General features: G+C 34.6%; 1 protein-coding gene across 1 annotated transcript in view; it reads right to left on the bottom strand.

Moving 5' to 3' along the window:
• Positions 1–21984, bottom strand: part of CSTF3 (cleavage stimulation factor subunit 3) — a 73740-nt gene extending 51756 nt beyond the window's left edge. Inside the window, exons 1-3 of the mRNA XM_057750634.1 lie at positions 21789–21984; positions 8096–8197; positions 7878–7973 (exon numbers count right to left, since the gene is read on the bottom strand). Coding sequence (XP_057606617.1) covers positions 7878–7973; positions 8096–8197; positions 21789–21815 — 225 coding nt within the window. The 5' untranslated portion in view covers positions 21816–21984. The remainder of the gene's footprint in view (positions 1–7877; positions 7974–8095; positions 8198–21788) is intronic.
• Positions 21985–22414: the final 430 nt, after the last annotated feature.

Here is a 22414-nt window from a genome sequence, read left to right as displayed (position 1 = left end):
TACTAGCAAATACACTGAAGTATCGTCATGATGTATGCAACCCAATCCCCTATGGTTCACAAAAAAATAGAACTGATAAAGTTTCTATCAAATGTTAAAAACTGGTCAATCAGGTTAAGTGATGGACATATAACCTGAATCTTTCATCCTAAAAGAATGATATCTAACGAATATGTTTTAAGCATTTTCTCACCTACTAACATTCTAATTAATATAATTACAAAACCTTAAAAATTCACTTATTACATAACAGTTAAAACTGCTAATGAAAGGAGATGGTGGATGAAAGAATTAAACATAGATAATACAGGAAACCAAGTTACTTTGTTGGTAATCTTCCCCAAATACTTTTAAGCTCTGCCAGGATAGTCTATACTTTCACCAGCTATTTTGTTAAGGTAATGTCATTTTTGTCACTTAAGTTTTATGAAATTTAGATATTACTTGAGTACTTCTATAAATATCATTGGTGGCAAAATTCTCAATTATAGTTGCAAAGAGCCAACTCTCTTGATAGACATTAACCAGAAATACTAAAATTACCATTAAAAAATCACATTTGATTTAAAACTATCAAAAGCCACTAAGGAAAAAACTTTTTCCTAAATAAGAGGACATGAGTTAAACATTGCACTCATCTGTGTAATGAAACATTTAGAAATGAATTAAAACTGAACTACAGGAATAGCTAGAAATGATGAATGGTTCTCTGCGACACTACATTTTCCACCCCCCCCGCCCCCAAAGAATGAGAAAGTCTTAATAAGACTCAAGTACTAATTAAATGAATGGACATTAGCTAATAATATGAAAACACGAAGAGATGGCATTCATATGTTTAAAAATTCTTAGGGGTAACAATAGTCAGCTACCAAAAAAAGCGGCAGTAATCTTTTTTTTTTGGGGGGGGGGGGACTACGCTGTGCAGCATACAAGATCCTAGTTCCCCCAACCAGGTACCCCCCTGCAGTGGAAGCACGGAGCCTTAACCACTGGACCACCAGGGAAGTCCCTGCTGTAATCCTTTTAAGCCACAGCTTAAGTGGCCCTCTCTTAACACATGAGACTTCCTTACAAGTTGACTTTTACGAGTTTGGCACTTAGGTGATTATACTGTGTTTAAAAAAAACCAAAGTTTATGGTGTTAGAAAATCAGGCTTCAAATCCAGTAACAAAATTAAATTAGAAAAAAACAAAAGCAAAAGCAAAACAATAAACAACTGATGAAGTTCAATAATGCAACCCTAAAGCTGACTGCAGATTTAAGTCACCATGATGTCAAAAATACTATCAAGCAAATAGTAGATACCTCTAAGATTACTTCTTGATTGATTATATACTGATTGATAAATCACAACATGGTATAGTCAATAGAACAATCACTTTATACTCCAGGCAAGTATAGGGAGTATTCTGCCAGGTATGAGATATGCTCATGGCAATAAGATTTAATTATTGTCCTCTAAAGAAAGCTTCAAATTACCAAAACTGACTACCAGAAACACATAAAAATAACATATCCCACACGTCCATCCTTTGGAGAATGAGTCAGCCACGCAGGTATCATAATTGCAAAGCTTCCCAGGTGATCCTAAAGTTGTGCGGTTTGCAAACTTTGGCACTAAGAGATAACAACCTCTTGACTTATTTTACTCATGCATAAAACAGGGGGCTAAGCTAATTCATCTTCCAGCTCTAAATTTGACTTAAACATAATATCCATTCTGGCTTTAAATATGTAATACATATATAGCCACAGTTTGCTGAATTAAAAAAAATTTCAAGAAGATCATCATCATGAAATAGTCATCACTCTTTTCTTCTTCAAATTCATTATGAAAAAGTTACAGAAACTGTCATCACATAAGACCACTTCCCTTGTTACTATGTGAGGTGATGGATGTTAACTAAACATTGTGGTAATCATTTGCAATAGAAACATATGTCAAATCATTGTTATACATCTTAAAACTTACAAAATGTGTGTCAATTATATCTCAATGAAACTGAAAGAGAAAAAAAAAGGCCATTTGCCATACACAGGAATCTTTAGACAAAGACTTATAATAATATTATCTGTATATGCTAGAGCTAAAACTCAGTATTTAAAAAAAAAAGGTTGTAAATGAACATGTTCTGTAACATGAATAAAAGTATCAGGAAGTTTAAACACAGCTTTGGGATTTTATCTGTGGGCCTTTTTACATTTCGAAGTAACTATTCCAAAATAACACTTCAATCCTGTCCTTGACATCAGACTCTTCATTTTCAGAACTATCACTTAACATTTCCAAATAGAAAATCTTTCTTTGGACATTTCCTAGCATACAAAATGGTAAAACTTACCCCAAGTTATGCTTCCCTGAGCTTTGGAAAAGCCGTTTAGTTTCTCAACAGGTTGTATTCAAAGCAAATATTCACCATTTTGTTGAATTTGCTGTAGATTCTGAATACGTGGGGGAAAATTTTATACAGAACTCAATTTATTATGCCATGATGCTGACCGACTACTTGGTTTCTGCTCCAAAGTTGCTAAGAGCAAAACTGTTTAGTAATAAAAGTTAAAGTTTAAAAAGTAAGTTATGTACAAGCAAATAAATGCATTCTTGTCCACATTTAGAAGTGCAGCTTTTCACAGGCATCACTAGTATTATTTCAGATATCTTCATTTCTTGGAAATGCCTTGAGCCAGACTTTTACTTAAAAGGAACAGCTGTTTGTTTGCAAGTTGAAAGTACTCTATACAAAATAAAAACAACAAACCCATTAGAAAACACTTGAGCCTTTATGAGGTCTTTTTGTCTTTTAAGAGAAAGTCAGTTAATTGCCACCATGTTCCCTTAAGCTCAAAGTTAGAACCACAACCACAGAACACCCTAAAAAAGGCTTTTCTGTGTTAGGACTAGTTCTGCTTCCAAATATGGAGGTTTCTAACCCCATAGTATTATAAAAGGCTTAGGTGTGTTTGTGTTTATTCAGGGATGCCACATGTTGGAGCATACCTTTAATATCTCTTGGGATGGGGTGGGGGTTATATATTAAATTAATCCCCTAAGATCTTGACTACAAGTACCTAAAAAAAAAAACCTAAATACTAGGTACTGTACATTAAGTATTTATTCCATAAATGCCCAAGTAATTTAGGCTAAATCACTACCCACAGGGAAACTTCGAATTGCATGATCCAATAGCCCTTTATGTTTCACAACAAATTTTGGCATGTATATACTTAAAAAAAAAATCTGATTAGAGATGCCTTTTCCAGATTTTCAGAACATACCATAACTTTTATTAGATACACAAAAACAGATTATAAAAAAGCCTGGTTAAAAATTTTAAGTCTTTGAAGGGGGGAAAATGACCCCCTTTTCCCAGTATTTTTGTCAGTGACTGCAAGAATTATAAATTTGTTCTATAAAGTTAAGAAATATAAAAATGACCAGGTTGATTAGTACAAGATTTTGCCTGAAGATAAATGACTACACTTCACACAAAATAATTACCTAGAAGACATAAAAAACAGAAAATAAGATTTTTTTTTTAAAGAGAAATCTTATTATCTAAATTAACTATGTCCTTTTGCAAAGTTTTATTATGCAATGCCTGGGATGAAAAGAAAAGGCCCCAAGGGGAAAAATGTTAGTAGAAGTGACAATACCTAAAGATCTATGCTACAATGGAAGGGAAAATGAATGGGTAAGATATTTCAGTAAGACCTAAAATAGAAGTTTACTACTTAAAATAGTAAACCTAAGTATTTCCTTTGTTTTAAAAATAGTATGTAATTATTCATATCACTTTCAGATATCTTATCACTCAGTTCAGTGTTTGCAAATAATTTGTTTTCTTTTATACACCTATATTGCATTTATAAATGCATTTAAGAACTACAGATTAAAAAGCATATTGCATTTTAGAGAACAATCTGAATAATCACACAGACATGGACCAACATTTATTACAAACAGGAAAAGAGCAGATCTATAAGAAAAGAGTACAGATTTAAAAAAAAAAAAGATTGCAAGCTGAAGTATAGAAAAGGAATTATAATCTGCATGATGATAAATTTTTTTTCTGCATTTAAAAATCACATTGCTCAATATATACAAAACATTGTAATACAGTAGTTTAAAATGCTACTTAGAGGAATTAAAACAGTATGGACAGTGAAGATGTTTATTTCAGTTTAGGTCACCCATGTTCCATCCTGAGTTCACTTCGATTTTCCAAGAAGGGTATTTTAAAGTCATTTTTCCCAAGTAGAAAGGTTACTTTGAAAAACTGAAATATGTACTTCATGACTCATTATTTATAAGAAAAGGATTCACATTAAAATTTTTTTAATAAAAGGCAATCAATTCTCTATATACTTTTATTAAGAATTACAGCTTTCACAGACAGCAAGATACATCGTTGCTATTACCAGCAGCATTACCTTCTTCATTTCTCCTTCAACTAACAATAAAAATCATCCTTTCATAAGAGAATTTCTTATGAATGTGGCCCAATTCAAAACAAATTACTTCCAAAACTAAGATATTTGTAGCTTATATTCTGTCACATTGATTACCAGCTACATGAAGAGCTACAAAAACCAAAAGGGGGAAAAGTAACTTTAAAAATACAGCAAAACTATAAATTTTCCCAAATCTCTAATATTTAGTGACCCTTCTGACCACTCTAAAAAGGGGTTCTTTAAAGAGCACTGAGGCTCTAAATGGGTATTTCACTTATCTGTAGTGTTTAAAAACTCCCATTTCTTAAACTTTAAAACATATTGAACTGCAGATTTAAGACATCTGTGTATCTACTAGATATGTATTAAAATGTTTCCTTTACTAAAACCAAGCAGCAGAAAAACTATTTTCATATCATAAAAACTTAGACTCTGTACTTACATCATTTTAAGAACAGTCATACAATTGTTTGCTCTTACGATATAGCTAAATCATGTAAAGTAGCATTTTGGAATTCAAGAGGAAAGCAATGAATTTCATGCACTTGAGGCAAAATGTGATCTCCTATATAATATATACAACAATAAAGTAATTTGGCCTAATTTTGAAATTATGTATGTATTATAATTATATAGATGTTGGTCCTAAACGTCCTTTCATTAGAACAAGAGAATTTTATCTCCAATAAGCAACAAAAATAAAAGTAATGGTTACGGATGACATTTTAAACTTCAAATTTTACACAAGTAGCTAAGTATTGCTAAAGGCTCCCTGATATGAGAAAAGGTGATATACTGGCAAATATTTAAAAAATTCTGACTAGTGTCACTAACTACTACAAGTTACTTATAATATGTTCCCATTTGCAACTGATGTTTGAAGTTTAAAAGTATCCCTCCCACCCCTTCAAGTCTCCCAAACACCCTCCCCTCCCCCCTGTTTGCTACTTTGTTCTTAAGTAGCATTTCTCTTAAGAAATTTCTCTGGGGGGCAAATCATCTCGTTTTTAAAGATGCATGTATTTTCCATTAGAAAAGAACTAAATGTATTTGGACCCACACACATTGGTTTAACTGAACATAAATAAAAGAAACATTACAATTTTGCCGCCATGAAGTACTGAGTTACAACAAATGTATTAACAAAACTTTATTTTCTTGAGAGTGCATACAGGATGTTATGTAAACACTGTTAGTATTACCTTTAAAGACATTCTTATTATTACTTCAGATTTTAATGTATTATAAGTTATGCGTCTTCTCCAGAAATATTAAAGGCCACAGTGGGTGAAATGGCCAAAGAAAACTTTAGCCCCTCACAGGCTAAGCAAAGTACAAATGTGAAAATAAAGAGCAAATTAGAAAAGAGAAAAACATAGCTTAGGATATGCATTTTTAAAATCTGCATTCAATTTAACATCTTAATTACTAAACCAGAAAAATAAATTTTATAAAATATACATATATATTCTTTACCATTTTTTCTCAAAAGATGTTTTATACATACATTCATATTTGTGTGTGTACGTGTGTGAAACTGCAAACATTACCAACTAAATAAACCAGGCAACTGCTAACAGCTCTGAAGTATTACATGAAGTGAGCCTGTTATTTGGACAACTTTCAGCCCTTTGGAATAACATCTAGTCTGTCTTAGAATTCTTTTTTAGAATGCAGTTTGTATTTTCATCTAGGAAATGGGAGAAACAGACTCACTGTGCTTATACTTACAGAATGGAGTATCTACCAGCCAATTTCAATTTAATTTATGCTATAATAAAATGCATGAATAATACCCAAATATTTGCGAAACTGAAAGAAATTTCTAAGGCTCAGAACATACTACTTCACTATACAAAAACTATTATGTACCAATTATGTTAATTTCTGATGAGTTTTCATATAAGCTAATATGTAAAGTCAAAGTGGAATGAAGACCAAGTATAGGTGATCCTGGCTTCAGCATACTTCAGACGGGCCTATTCACTCACCTGGTGAATTTCATGCCAGTCTACTCTGATGATTAGATATACTAAGGAAAGAAATGGTCCCAAAGGATAAGTGATAAAAGCTTAAGGATATGGTCTTGGTCCAAAACCACAACCAAACTCCACATAAGGTGCAATCTCTCTCACACATACAACACACAAACACACATACCACATACACAACCACACAGAAAAAATTTAACACACACACACGATGTTCCTACTATTGTCCAGTAATTCTCCCCTCCCAAAGTAATACAATATAAACTATAGCACAAATACAGTGAGTACACTGTAGCCTCAATTTAAATCTGCTGCTGGTTGGGTCCATTCTGAGGGACACATCACAGGTTACACTGTGTTGTGTTGAAGTCTGCTCAGTACTGCTGATGACTAAAGCCCTTAGATAGGTCCAAAACAGACCCACATATTATTAAATTTCAGCTACTGTGGAAAATGTTATGACGAGGCTGCAGTGTACTTGATTGTGTTGAGAATTTATACTACAAAATTAATATTCAAATAAGAATACTTCATAACTATGTTATAAAAAAATGGATATCATTTTCAGCTTAATGTGGGTATCAACTATTCCCATCTCACCCCTTCCAATCTCATTAATATATCACCTGAAAAATGATTACTTGGTGCCAACTGTTAGCAAAACATTAACACTTTATTATCATCTTGATTGCTAATTCTGGTCTTCAAAAATGAACACTTCCCTTCTAATCATAACCAAGAATGGGGCCTTTACTCTTTAAAATAAACATGCCTGACTTCAAATTTCAAGACAGAAAGAAAAACAAGAACAAAAACAATCGAAGTATCATTGGGTAAATTATGATTGCATAGGTTTGAGTTCATATTAGCTTATTCCTGTATAATGTAAACTTCATCCTACAGAAAAACTTTTCTTTAAATTATTGAAGTGCTTACATTTATTGGTAAACCATGCATTTTCACAAAATTAAAATCCAAAATAATTTTTCACCTAATGGTTTCATTTCACCAGACACTCAAAATACCCTAGGAAACTAAGTTAACGTTTCTGTATTTTCTTATAATACCGTTCATATTAGTTTGCAAATAGGAATAAAAAGAAAAATGAGTTCTAAATAAATGACACAGGAGGCAATAAATTGACACATGACAAGTAAATAAAAGGCTAAAGCACTCCAATACCATTGAAACTGTTTTAATGTTGTTGCAACTCCAAAATGCAACAATCATCAGCTTGAAAAGACCCAAATTTCAAAAATTCACTTTAATTACTCCTTCATACCTATTTTACAAATAAAGGCAAGAGACATTTTAAATCCTCCTTGTCCCTAGTTGTGCTATCTATGTTCCTAATTTGTTTTCTATCACTATAGTGTATGTTGCAATTCCCATCAAATGCTATATAAGAAAAAATAAAATAAAATATTAACCTCTGCTTCAATGTACAGTTTCCAGAATCTGCCAGAACTGGGGAACTGGGCAACAAGGCGTTCATAAGTCTTCCGTGCTTTGTCTATAGGTTGATTCTAAAATTGAAAACCAATAAACAGCATTTACAATGTTAAGATTATGAAAATATTATTTACTGCAGAACCAAGTAGTGTGATTGGACCCATAGAGAAGGAAATGTAATCCTATATCACTAAACCTGTGCCTCTCGAATGAGAATGCTCCAAGCGTCAAGGTCATAGGGATTCTCTTCTAATTTCTTTTCGGCTTTCTTCACCTTCTCTGGGACATACTCAGCTGCCTAGGGGGAAAGAAAACAAAGAACTGAAGTTATTGTTTTAAAAATCTCAGCCCTAATTTAATTCAAGCACAAGAAATCAACCCCCAGATGCAACATCACAATACAAAGCATAAAAACATCCTCTTATGAAAGAAGCCTGCATTTTCTATAATCTATATATACTATTTAATCATAAATCACTTGCAAAATAATAAAATCAAGTGAATACATACTTTTTAAAAACATTTTTAAACTTAAATAAACCCATCTTTCCTATGAAATAATACAGAGCAGCAGTTCTCAAACTCTGTAGTCTCAGGGCCCCTTTTACACTCTTAAAAATGAGTAGAGCAAAGAGCTTGTGTTTATGTGAGTTATTGCAGTATTTACCATATTAGAAATTAAAACTGAGAAAAATGCCAGATATTTATTCATGTACAAATAACAATAAAATTTATATGTTAACATAACATTTTTGTGAAAAATAACTATTTAAAAATTCAGTGAGATTATCCTTGTTACATTTATTTGCAAATGTCAGACTTTAAAATGCAGCTGAATTTTCACATTTACTTCTGCACTCAACCTATTGCAATATCAAATCATGTAAAAATTCCACTGTACACTCATGAGAGATTAACAGTGAAAAAGGCAATAATGTCTGAAACAGTATGAACTCACAGACGCTCTGAAAGTCTTAGGAACCCATCGGGTCCCTGGACCAACACCGAGAAACACCGCTATAGAGAACTCACCCTGAGTCACAAAGAAAAAGCATGAAATGACATGGAAATTTTACTTTGATGTAAATGTTTTAAAAGCTTGATTTACAAACTATATATAGCATTAATGAAAACTATAAAAGAAATCCACAATAAAAGAGATGGAAAAGATTGTACTAAAATATTTAGTGATCATGTCTGGATGACAGGTGTTAGAGTACAGGTGACTTTTTCCCCCTTTCTGTCTTTCAATATTTTCTAAACTCTTTAATGAGGTAGTTTTATTTTTATTATAGAAATATAATCTTAAAAGTTAATACCTAAAATACTAGCACTGACCTGAGGCATAAATGCAAGTATTACTTCTCAAATTGTTGTTCAGAATACTACTGTGTACCACAAAAAGAAAGTGATACTCAAATAAGTCAGATAAATGTTAATTTGTATGAAGTTGTTTTGCCTTTTCTGTAGGCCTTCTTGAAATCCATAATATGGCAATAAATATTAGTAATATTCAAGAGGGTATAGAGACGGAAGCATTGCCCCTAACACCTTTCTTTTTCCTTTTTTTTTTTTTCTTCCTTAATGGCAATCAATATCTCACCAAGCAATTCTTTCAAAATACCAGTTGGGAAAAAAATTTTAAAGTCATGTGTCTAGGGGAAAAAAATTACCTGGAAGAAGTATACTTTTCTTTGGAATAAATGTGTTTCCACCACTGATAAGTATACATTTATTTAGAAAGAAAAACGTGTTTTAAAAGACTAATATGGGGCTTCCTAGGCGGCGCAGAGGCTGAGAATCCACCTGCCAATGCAGGGGACACGGGTTCGATCCTTGCTCCAGGAAGATCCCACATGCCACGGAGCAACTAAGCCCGTGCGCCACAACTGTTGAGCCTGCGCTCTACAGCCCGTGAGCCACAACTATTGAGCCCATGTGCTACAACTACTGAAGCCCACGTGCCTAGAGCCCGTGCTCCACAACAAGAGAAGCCACAGCAATGAGGAGCCCGCACACCACAACAAAGAGTAGCCCCTACTCACCGCAACTAAAAAGAAAGCCCATGTACAGCAAAAAAGACCAACACAGCCAATAAAATAAATTAATTAATTAAAAATAAATAAAAGACTAATATAATTTTGCATCAAATTAGGATGTTCCACTAATACACAACAGCTTTATAAGTAGCTTGTTCAAGAAACTAAAACTTGAGAAGTTTAATAAAGGAGGACCACTGGCCCCGCCCACATATTAAAACATAAAATGACAGAATAAAATAGTTCTGAGATGATGATAAACCAATCACTGGATCAGGATGGTTCAGAAGGAGAAGGATACATGGAAAATTAGCAAATAATTAAGGTGGCATTTCAAATCAGAATGTTGGGTTATTCAATGCATGGTGCTAGAATAACTGTAACTGTTATTCTAACTGCAAAGTCAACTATCAAACTAAAGCTGAATTCCTATTTCACCCTTTCTACCAAATTAATTTCAGATAGATCAAAGATTTAAACATTAACAACAAAAACACAAGAAAGGGGACTTCCCTGGTTGCGCAGTGGTTAGGACTTTGCACTCCCAATGCAGGGAGCCTGAGTTCCATCCCTGGTCAGGAAACTAGATCCACGTGCGTGCCGCAACTGGGAGTTTGCATGCCACAGCTAGGGAACCCGTGAGCTGCAACTGGGGAGCCTGCCTGCCACAACTTAGGAGGCCATCTTGCAACTAAGGAGCTGGCAAGCTGCAACAAGGGCGCCTGCCTGACGCAACTAAGACCCGGCGCAACCAAATAAAAATAAATACATAAATAAATATATTTTTTTAAAAGAAACACAAGGAAGGACCATTGGAAAATATACTAAAATGTATTTTTGCCTGGGAAGGCTCTTGAAAAGAATAAACTTACTATGTAAAGTTTACTCACATTTCTGCATGGGAGAAGTATCATAATGAAAGGGAAAAGACAAACTTAAAAAATATCCCCAACACATATGGCAAACTATTAAATTTATGAATATAAAGTTCGGCTGCTAAAAGATCAGAAACTCAAAAAGAAAATGGGAAAAGTATTCAAACACTTCATAGAAAAAAAACAATGAACTTTAAACTTTCAAAAGTAATAAAAATGTAAGCCATAAGATAGAGATCAGAGGTGCTTTATAATTAACACTGCACTGGCAAGGATATGTAGAAACAGACACTCTCAAATTGTTGGCAGGGGCAAGCAGTAATACTGACCAAAATTTAACGTGAATGTCTGACCATGAATCCAATTCTGGTAACTTATCCTACTCTACATGTACACAAAGATGTACACAGAAGAATAGTCAGCTACCTGGTTTGCTGCTGTGTAAGACTAGAAATGATTTAAATAATCATGTATAAAAGAACTGGTTAAATAAATTACGGAATTTGTAGTCACTAAACAAAGCAAGGCAGGTCTATAAATAACAACATGGAACAATCTCCATAATATCCGGTTAAAGAAAAGTAGGAGTGGCTTGGGAGAGACACACACACACCACATACAAGTGTGCTTTACACACTATATACTCTTCTGCTGTTTGAATTTTTACTGTTCACCTGAGAAATATTTGTTCAGCCTAGTACGTGCCAGACATTGTTGAAGGGGCACTTGGGATACAACAAAATACTTCTTCCAAACAGTTTACAAAACAAACTTTAAAAATATTTTAAAATAAACTAGGATTCATAAGATATCAACTATAAAATGTGAGCGATAAAATAAGAAGTAAATGTGATACAGGAACTTTAAAGCAGGAACTAAAAACCAGCTAAATTAATCAATGCTAACAATTACTTGTTTCAAAGCAGTCTGATAGGGGGCCAAATCACTCAAATCCACTTGCTGAAAATTAACCTACCAAATTAGATAATGTATGCCATAATCTGCAAAAGAACAGAGAAACCCAGAAGACAGCATCTAATATCTGACCAGCATAACTGCAGCAAGTATAAATGTCTCCTTACAAAATAAAATAAGCCATTCGTTTAGTGATTCTCAACCCTGGCAGCACGTAAGAATCACCTGGGGTAAAGGGAATTGTAAAAGATGCTCAGGCCTCCACTCTAGATCAAACAGAATCTCTAGGAATGGGCCTGGACCGTCACTAGAGGTTAAAAACTCTCCAGGAGGTTCTAATGCACAGCCTCAGTTGAAAATTATGGCTCTCTAGGGGTTCCAAACTTTTTGTGTGTGTGCCACTGAACCTTCCTGCAGTCTAGTGAAGCCTACGGGCCCTTTCTCACGATAATGTTCTTATATACACAAAATAAACTATGCTAGATTTCAAAGGAAACCACTTATACTGAAATGCAATTATCAAAATATTTTTTAAACAAAGTTTTATATAGTAATAAATACTTAACACATGAAATAACAAAATCTAGTGGCAAGTCTAGTGATGAGTGCCAAAAGTATTTTGAATACTTCTGTCCCAGTCACACAGCTGTTGCTAACACTACTTGTGTGGTTTCTTGCCTACATTCATAATAGAAGGAAAGGCTTGATTTCAGACAGAGATTAGTGAAAAAAAAAGTTTGGTTTTGCCCATTCAAGTTCATGGAACCCCAAAAATTCTATTCACAGACACCCAGGGGAAAGGGTTACCACTGACCTAAGAACCCCATGGAAAGGATGCTGGATCAGATATAAAAAAAAAATCTATTGAGCATCTACTATGTTAGGCCTTAATCATCACTCCTTAAGTAACTGATAACCCCATTTCATAATAAAAAATGTAATTAAATTACACAAATCTGCCCAAAGTCTAGTTAGAATCCAGCAAAACTATGGCTCAGCTCTCTGGAGAATCTCTTATAACCCTAAATGTTTTCCTCTGGACAAGGATGTAGTTAAATGTTCATAAAACAATCTATACAGAGAATTCTCAATCAACTGAATTAACAATAGAAGGTAACCAAAATGGCCAAGAGTAGTCAAAAGCCACACTTAATTCTCACAATAAAAAGTCATTTATCATCACAGTTATGAACCAGTTGGGTAACCAAGAGCATAACATTTTTGTTTTGTGGCCTGGCTACCACATTGCTATAGAGCAAATGAAAATTGAACAGTTTTCTAGTATTCACAAGGAGACTGAGCCTCCATAAGGAATGGAGTTGTATTATTATTTCCTGAATCTGCTGCCAGATCAGAGAAATAGGTCATTTTAAGAAAACTTGTGGCAAGTTTCCAGTGCCCATCTGTAACAGAACGAGGTCAGAACTCTGCTTAGTTAATAGCAAAAGAACTGTCTCACACTTACATGTTCCAAAAACATCACTATAAAGAAACTCTACCAAAATCAAGCTTTTGTCTTTGGAATACCTGTGATCCCATTATCATTCTCTGGGGGGATGTTAATGGGGAGTAGGATGGGCCCCAAATCAAATAAGCAGAAGAAAAGCTGGACTAGTTCAGTTCCCAAGGCATGCACATATTTTTAAAAATAATTATTTATTTAGGCTGCACTGGGTCTTAACTGCTGCACATGGAATCTTCACTGCAGCAGGCAGGATCGTTAGCTGTGGCATGCGGACTTCTTAGTTGCGGCATGCAGGCTCTTAATTGTGGCATACATGTGGGATCTAGTTCCCTGATCAGGGATGGAACCCAGGGCCCCCTGCACTGGGAGCAAGGAGTCTTACCCACTGGACCACCAGGGAAGTACCCCAAGGCACGCACATTTAGTGATATTAGGAACTTCTTTGATTTGCACAATTTTAAAAACCAACAAAAATAACACAATTGTTAGGAGTATACAGATACACATCAACACATACTATTTTAAATGGGTACAAAAATCAGAAAAAATCGTGAAGTAGACGATGGACTTTTTTTGTATAAGGTGAAAATTGTTGCTGAGGAACTACCTCCAATATCTGTTCTACGAACTGTTTTTCTAGTCGTAGTGTACAGCTAAAATATCAACTTTTCTCCGTGAAGAACAATCCATGTACAACTGGCTTAAAGTATGGAGGTAGGATACATTATACATGTTTGACCCTTTTGATTTTTAATGGCTTTATTGAGGCAATCACATTCCACACAATTCACTCACTTAAAGTGTAAAATTCAATGGTTTAAATTTAGTATATTCACCATCACAATAAATTTTAAAACATTTTTATCATGTTTTAAACATTTTTATCATTTTGTCAACATTTTAAACCATCAACAGGTATTCCCATTTCCCAATCCCCCCAGCCCTAGGCAACCACCAATCTACTTTGTTTCCAGAGACATGCATGTAAATGATATACAATATGTTCTGTTTCTGACTTTCACTTTGCATGTTCTCAAGGTTCATGTTTTACCACATATCAGTACTTTCCTTTCCATTGCCAAATATTCCATTGTATAGATATCCCACATTTTATTTATTCATCAGTAGATGGACATTTGGATTATTTCCAGTTTTTCAGTGGAGTTTGTTTTGTGCTTTCTTTTTACTTAGGTATATACCTAGAAGTGAAATTGCTAGGTCATAAAGCAAACCTCTGAGTAACATTCTGAAGAACTGCCAGACTTTTCCAAAGTGACTGAACCATTTTACAGTCCCATCAGTATGAGGGCTCCAACTTCTCTGCCCTCACCAACACTTGTTATTATCTATCTTTTTGATGATTATAACCAACCTAGCAGGTAAAGTGGTACCTCATTATGGTTTTGATCTTTATTTCCCTGGTGCTAATGAAGTGCAGCGTTTTTCATGTTCTCATTGGCCATTTGTGTATATTTAGAGACATGCCTTTTCAGATTCCTTGCCCATTTTTAATTGAGTTATCTTTTTGTTACTGCATTGCAAGAGTCCTTTACATATTATAGATACTAGTCATTTATTGGATATATGATTTACAAAAATTCTATCCCGTTCCATTGGTTGTATTTTTACTTTCCATGTTTAACCTTTTGTTAGGTGAAGCTAACTCAAAGAAACAGAACTCATAACACTGTCTCACAGGCTCCATGCACTATTTCAACAGTTCTCAAACTTGTAAAGAATCACTTTGCACTCTTAAACTGAGGAACCAAAGAGATTTTTTTTAAGATGTGGGTTAAATCTATCAACATTATCACATTAGAAATTAAAGCTATAAAAATTTTAATGTGTTAATTCATTTTAAAATAAACTTCTAATTTTATTTAAAAATATTTTCCAAAACAAACAAACAAAAAACAATGAAAACAGTGAAAACAATGGCAGCTTTACATTTTTGTAATCTCTTTAATGTCTGGCTGAATAGAAGACATTACCTGTTTCTGCTTTCAATTTACTGGATTATGTTGTTTTTGAAGAAGTATAAGACCACGAAGTAGGAAAAGAGAGAAGCATTCTTAACAGCCTTTTCATATAACTGTGGATATGTCATCCAGCCTCTGGGAAACTCAGTTAAGCTGCAAACCACTTTCTTTCTACAGGATAGCTTAATTTATACTAGGTGGTTGTTAATGGGGTGGGGTGTGAAAAGTGACAGACATTATTATATTAATGATTAAAAACTTTATAATCTAATTTAATTTCTTCTTTCCATTTCTACCAGCGAAGTAAAACATGGACAGAAAAAAAAATATACTTCTCTTTCTCCAAATAGCTATTTTTGTGGTAAATGGGGAGGGTGTTATGCTGGAGGACATATGAAAACTAAGTTAAAACAGAGGTCAGTGAAAATTTAAACCAAGTGATGAACATCAGAAGTATGCAGGGAGGGATGTTGTAAGTTAAATGATGTGAATTATATAAGCTTTCTGACCAAGGGGTTTGCTGATCTTTGCAACAGAATAAGCAGAGAAGAGTCTCAAAACTAGTATTTTGTAATGAGTATTTTCTACTATTAAGGATAATGAGTAACTACAGTAGGAAGAGAATCAGTAAAACACTATCAAAGGCCTAACCATCCTCAAATAATCTGCAATGTTTTTCTGCATTTATTTTATCAATGTATTCAAAACCAATTGTGAAGGTCCAAGTATCTTCAGTCCCTAACCTAAGTGGTTTGCAAACTTTCATTTACATAAAAATCACCTGTGATACTCATTTCCAATGAAGATTCTCAGCCTCACCTAAAGAATGTTATATGTCTGAAATTGAGGTACAGGCACCTATACTTTTATAAACAGCCTAAGTGAATATGATGCAATGGACCATGGATTCCATTTTTAGAAACACCACCTAATCCATCTGTTCTGTAAATACATTTTTTTCCCAAATGTTGTGTTTCCTCAAAAATAAGGTGGAATCAGACCCAAATCATTCCTTTTGTTGTCATTATTAAAACATTAAGAAAACTACAAATACTATACATTTTGACTCTGAAGTCTGCCTTGGTAGTCTTTTTTCAAAATAAAAAGTAGACTAGGGTAGCACTCTTCAAGACTATCTGCAAGTAGTAACTGAGCCAATTCACATGCCTAGAAAATAAAGCATTTTATGTGACAGGTGATTAGTACTGGATGCCACCTTAGTCCTATATTCCTTTACTAGTGCAACAAAACTCTACTAGACGTTTTTTGTGAATGAATCTGAATATGTATCCTGCATACAATCCCTCCAAACCTTCCAGAAACTAAAGTCTACTAAGCATGCAAACAATTCAAACACTTAGAAAAAACAGGCTAACGGTTATTGGTCCAAGGAATCATACTTATCACACTTGCTTATTAAATTTGTTTATTCACCCCCCTAGGGAACAAACAGCTACAAACTATAAATAAAAATCTTCATCTTTTACAATTTGCAAAATGTAGCTTCTTTAGACCAGGAGTAGCCAAAATATTAATTCACTTGATCAACTAAGTGAAGCATTAAAAAACAACAATTAGGACAGTTTTACCCTTCTGGTTTTATTCAATATTTACTGCTTATTATAAACTATCCATTATACTAAAAATAGCTTAAACATTTGCCCAACTAAAATCTTTGTTAAAATCAATTCTCACACCACTACCAACTGTTCAGTAAAAACAAAAAGACCCAAATTCACAACTAGGTCTTATCTAAAGAGGAATAAAGATTTAGAGACAATGGCAGAAAAGCTTAAAACTATGAACTGTTTTTTGCAATCATCCACTTAATAGGTTACAAACATCTGAATAGATTTTGCCATCCTGGAAGGTCTATCTAGGATGTAAATGTCTATATTCCTAATGCTGAGGGAATGCGATCTCTTCTAACCCAATCTCTTTCTGTTGTACTTCCCAGGAAAACCGATATTTCTGTAAACACAGATCAATCTCTCTTAGGAACAATTACTGCCAAATAGAGTAGCCTATGTAGTCAGCTTCCTCAAGAAATATTAGGGGCTTCCTAGGTGGCGCAGTGGTTAAGAATCCTCCTGCCAATGCAGGGGACACAGGTTCAATCCCTGCTCCAGGAAGATCCCACATGCCACGGAGCAACTAAGCCCGTGTGCCAAAAAAAAAAAAAAAAAAAAAAGAAATATTAACAATAAGATCAAATCAAATTTGCCTGCCCAAAACTGTTATACTAAATATCACTTAAAATAGGAGGGGGAAAAGTAGGAAAGACTATTACAGAAAGATTTTGTTAACAACAAATAAGAATAATCGGATCTAAAGAATACACTGTCATTATAACATGTATTCTCAGCCCTTTCCCTCCCTCTTCAACCCCCCACCCACACCCACCCACACACACTTTGGTTTAAAATTGGCACTATTTCTTTTTAACCCCTACTAGATACAAATGGTTATTCAACAAAATAAATCAGGTTTCAACATTGTTTTATCTTTCTTTCCTCATTAATGTTTGTAATAGAACACGTTTTTCATATTTTCTATATCTTTCTAAATTTATTTTTCACCAAAAGCAAAACACTGATTTATGGCCCTAAATTTCCCTTTGTTAAGAACTATTGGCAATTAATTTATGCTACTTCAAGTCATGCAATTTTTCCCAAGTAAGGATCATTCTTTTTATACTTTAGGCCTTCCTAAATTCTTCCTAATTGTAGGATATGCTATGAATTGTTTGAAAACTGAAATCTTATTTCTAAAAGACAAAAGTATAGAAACAGAATTTTTAGAGACTTAAAGGTTCATGGGAATTGACTTGATCAAAGACATTTCTCTCCTCTCCTCTCACCAACAAAACTTTAGAAACCATTCACTATGTGCCCGAAGTATTTTACTTCCTATTAATTAACAATAATTATAAGCACCTGTCTTCCCAAAAGATACAATTCTTTAAAATTTAGTAACATATAGCCTGAATGCAAAAATTCATCCATTCATTTACTGAACACCTTTAATTATCAAAACATGTTTCTAGGTTTTTAAGGTGCAATGGTGAGTAACTAAGGCAGCCCTTTGAACTCAAAACCCAGGGAAGGAACTCTAAACAATAGTTTATTAAATGCTGTAGAGGTGGTGCACAAAGTAAAATGGAGTGAAGAATGAGATCAAAAGTTGAAATCAAGCAGTAAAAAAAAAATGTATAAGATAAAAATATAGCCATAATTTCACACAGGAACCAGATATGCTTTCGTTAGGGGGACAACTTACATGCATGTGGTTCTGTCACCATTAAACTGGCAAAAACATTAAACACGAAGCTCCAGAAGAATACCCACCAACATGGCAAGGTAATTTAAATAGCCCTCTAAATATAAAATAGAACTTCCTTATAAGAGTTTAAAAAAATAAAATCACAATAAACCTTAGCTGTGACTTTGCTTGCCTACAGTCATTTCCCTCTTTCATAGAGCACACATCTTGAGATTCAGTACTAAAGAAATGACCATCTATATTTCTGAATAACAAATTTAAGATATTATCAGGTTTACTGAACAAATTTTTATTTTTTTTATTTTTTATTTTTTGCATTTCAGTGTTAAACAGCTAAAAGAAATCTACAATTCATATTTTGAAGGATTCTTTGTCTATCCTATCCTTTGGCATCTTTCCATGATTCAGAGTGGTTTTCACTTTTTTTCTTTCTATTCTTCAGTTTTGTTTAGTCTTTTTTTTTTCCTTTGTCCATCATCACTCACTTTTCCTCTAAATTTTCATTAACTGTTGTCTTACACATCAAGCAAGCTAGCTGATTCATATTTTTGATCATGTCACTCTTTAAGGTATCATTTAATTACCATTTCAGTTAAAGTTGAATAAAACAATACCTGGGATTTGCTTCAAAGTAACAGAGGTGGGGAGAGTAAGTAAAAGTATGGAGAAAACATGTTTCACTGTGAGTTGAAGCTCTATGATAAAAACATCATACATTATACTATTCTTTCTTTCTTGCATGTTTGAAATGTATCTTTAAAAAGTTTAAAAGATTATATGAAGATAACTCTGTTGGTCATTAGATGTCAAAAAATGTCTTATAGACTGATGGAAAAAATATAAAGGATATATATATAGGAGGCACCATATACGCTAGAACAAGTTAAGCATTAAAAAAAAAAAGGCTATCATTGATTTTAACACAGTAAATACAGAGAAAGCCCATGAATCCACAGCAACACTCAATCTTTTAAAAGAAGGGGAAAAGAAAAAAGGAATTTCTTCTTTGAGGAAAAACATGAGCCAGTAAGTACAGACAAAATGGAATTTTTTAAAAAACCACCATTTGTGACTTGCAAGGAAATAACTGACTTATTCAAGGATTATCAATTGATGATATAAAACTAAATAAAAGGTTACTGAGGAACACAGTTATCAATCCAAAGATTACTAACTGCAAAGAGGAAAATAATCCTTTACAAGAAGAGACCCAGCAGTCATCACCCTAACCCTAACCAAGTGACCAAGCTTAACCAAGCTTAACAGTGGAACAACCTAGCATGAAGTGCCTTTTGAGGTTATGTTATAAAGTATTCTACACAAAAATATTTAACCTGAATATTATCAAAGCTCTGACTTTAGACATAACCATAATTTTCAGGAAATACAGAAGATGAGGGGACACGTTAAATGATACCACACACACAAAAATCAAATAAACCCAGACATAAAATGAGAAGTTCTACAAGACAGCTGTTCTGGAGTCTTCAAGTAGATAAAAAAAATATCCTAGCGGAGAAAAAAACAGAGGGACTATTCAAGAGACATAACCAAATAATGCAAATAACCTAGATTAGATTCTGATTTTTAAAATAACAAAACTCTACGAATCACATTCTTGGGACAACTAGGGAAATTTGAATATGGATTGATTTTCATAAATGATACGATATTACTATCAATTTTCTTAGGTGGGAAATGGTATAATGGCTATCTAACAGCATTAATGCTCTTAAACTGTATAAGAGAATACTGAAATAAGGACTGAATATGTGTTGACTTACTTTTAAGTAAATATGTACAAGGAGATAGAGCAAATATGGCAAAACATTCAACAACTGTCGATTCTAGGTGAAGAACTGTACTGTAGGCATTCACTGCGCTTTTCCTTATATCCTAAATCTTACACATAAAACTTATGGGTGAAATTTTTTTCTGTAAAGTTTTACCACCTTCCCTCCCACTTAAAACACCACAGTTCTGAAAAGAAAGGTCATGGCAACATTTCAGTGTGTTTACAATTTTAGGTAAATTTAAGAATGAATAATGAATTCGGGAAACTTTCAATGAAAACCTCAGTACATTACTCCTCTTCGATTTTCAGATGACAAAACATGAGCCCCCCAAAAGAGCAGGTATACACAAACAGATTTGACGTAACAATTTTAAGACTTTGCATTCTTGGGCATTGTAACAACACGCAAAATGTAGATACTACGAAAATTTCCGGACTGAAATCAGTCCACCAGCAAACACAAAATTCAGTTTAGCCAAACTTTCCCGACATAATAAAATTTACAGTCACCCTATTCAATAGGAACACTCCAGTTTTGCCTCATGTCTGTCAACCTCCAAGATCAGCCCCCACGTAACAAGCTGGGAACTTGAAAAACGAAATCCTAAGTATATTTCGTTGCTATGGCAATGGGAAATTTCAGGAAATCGAGACTGCAGTCTAGCTAGCCTCCATTTTAAAAACTATTTACCTAAACATACCGGACTTAAGTCGAAAAATAAATTGACATCTTGTATAAAATATCAGTTTCCTCTTTCAAACTAAAAGGTAAATACTATCCTACAAAATTCTGAATAACGAGCGAAAAGAATAAATCATTTAACTAAAAATCTGAATTTTAAAATATTGTCACACGCCCAGTACTAAAACAGATGCTTTTATTTACAGTGGCCAAAACACACTTCTCATTTCTGATTTATCAATTCTACAATTATTTGTGTCGTTGGAAAAAATGAAAATGAAATGTTGATAGAAAAAAAGGGAAGGAGCGGGAGAAAGCCACAAAATTCCCAAATCTTAGCATAACGATGATGTACTCCCAAATTGCTTCCTTCTTCATTCGCTCTGGCAAGTCTATTCCTCCAGATTAGTTTCAGCTCAAATTATTTCTCAAACTAGTAACCTATTTCTGGGTACAACACACATCGGAAAGGCGGTGGAGGGAACACTGTCAGGTTTTTCGAAAACAGCCGAGTACACGTTAAAATAGTCAATTCCTAAACCCTTAACACCAAAATGGTATCAAAGGCAGGAATCTCACTGGAGAAGTCCCATGAACCTAAGCAGGACGAAGCAGCTTCCCGACTATTGTCTAAATCAGATATTTGCTCATATTAATGCCTAAGACAGAGAAACCAAAAAAGAATTTTAAACCTCAGTCAGATCTGGCTCCCCATGCCCACCGCACTTCTGCGCCCCGTCTTTCGGGTACATTAGAGCCCTGATTCCCTCCTCAAGCGAACATGGCTGGAGTACTCGGACGAACAGAGACGTGGAGAGAAGAGGTCGCCACGAGGCCCCACCACTCTCCTTCCTCACCTGCTCCGCGGCTCCGTCTCCTGACATGGCCTCAGCCGACTAGAACGTGCGAACTGGCCCGCGACGCCAAGCTAGAAAAGAAAAATTAAACTAAAAACCACCCCCAAACCAGAAAGCTGCCCCCTGCCCTGTGCAGCCAGACCGCCAACAAGACTCGCCACCGCCCACTCAGATATGAATTAAAATGGCTGCGCCCCGGCCGGCCAAAGAGGGGAGGTGTGGCTTCCGCATTAACTTCCGGGGCAGTGGGCGGAGCTAAGAGCTCAAACTCATCAGTTATTCAACCGCGCAGAAGTAGAACGATCCGGGGGCGGGCCCAATGCCTGTAACTGACGTCACGACTCCGAGCTGGAGAGGCTGTTGCTGAGAGAGCTGCAACCGGCTGTGAGGCGGGAAACTGTTTCTCCTGGAGGCTCGCGCGCCTTTTAGAATTTAATTATCAAGCTGCGGAGCCCGACTCTTGACTGTTGAAGCCTGCCAATCGGTTCAGTTCAGGCAAACTGGCCATCTTATGGAGCAATGCTAAGAGTTAAATGCCACCGATATTTTGAAGATAAGGAATCTGTGAAGTTTTCTATGGTCTCAGCTAATACTCTTTGCACTTTTGCGGTATGAGAGGGACAGAT

Source organism: Hippopotamus amphibius, chromosome 9 (assembly GCF_030028045.1).
Source record: "Hippopotamus amphibius kiboko isolate mHipAmp2 chromosome 9, mHipAmp2.hap2, whole genome shotgun sequence".
Taxonomy (NCBI): domain Eukaryota; kingdom Metazoa; phylum Chordata; class Mammalia; order Artiodactyla; family Hippopotamidae; genus Hippopotamus; species Hippopotamus amphibius.
Note: the sequence above shows the minus strand (reverse complement) of the source record. Positions and strands in the feature narration are given on the sequence as shown.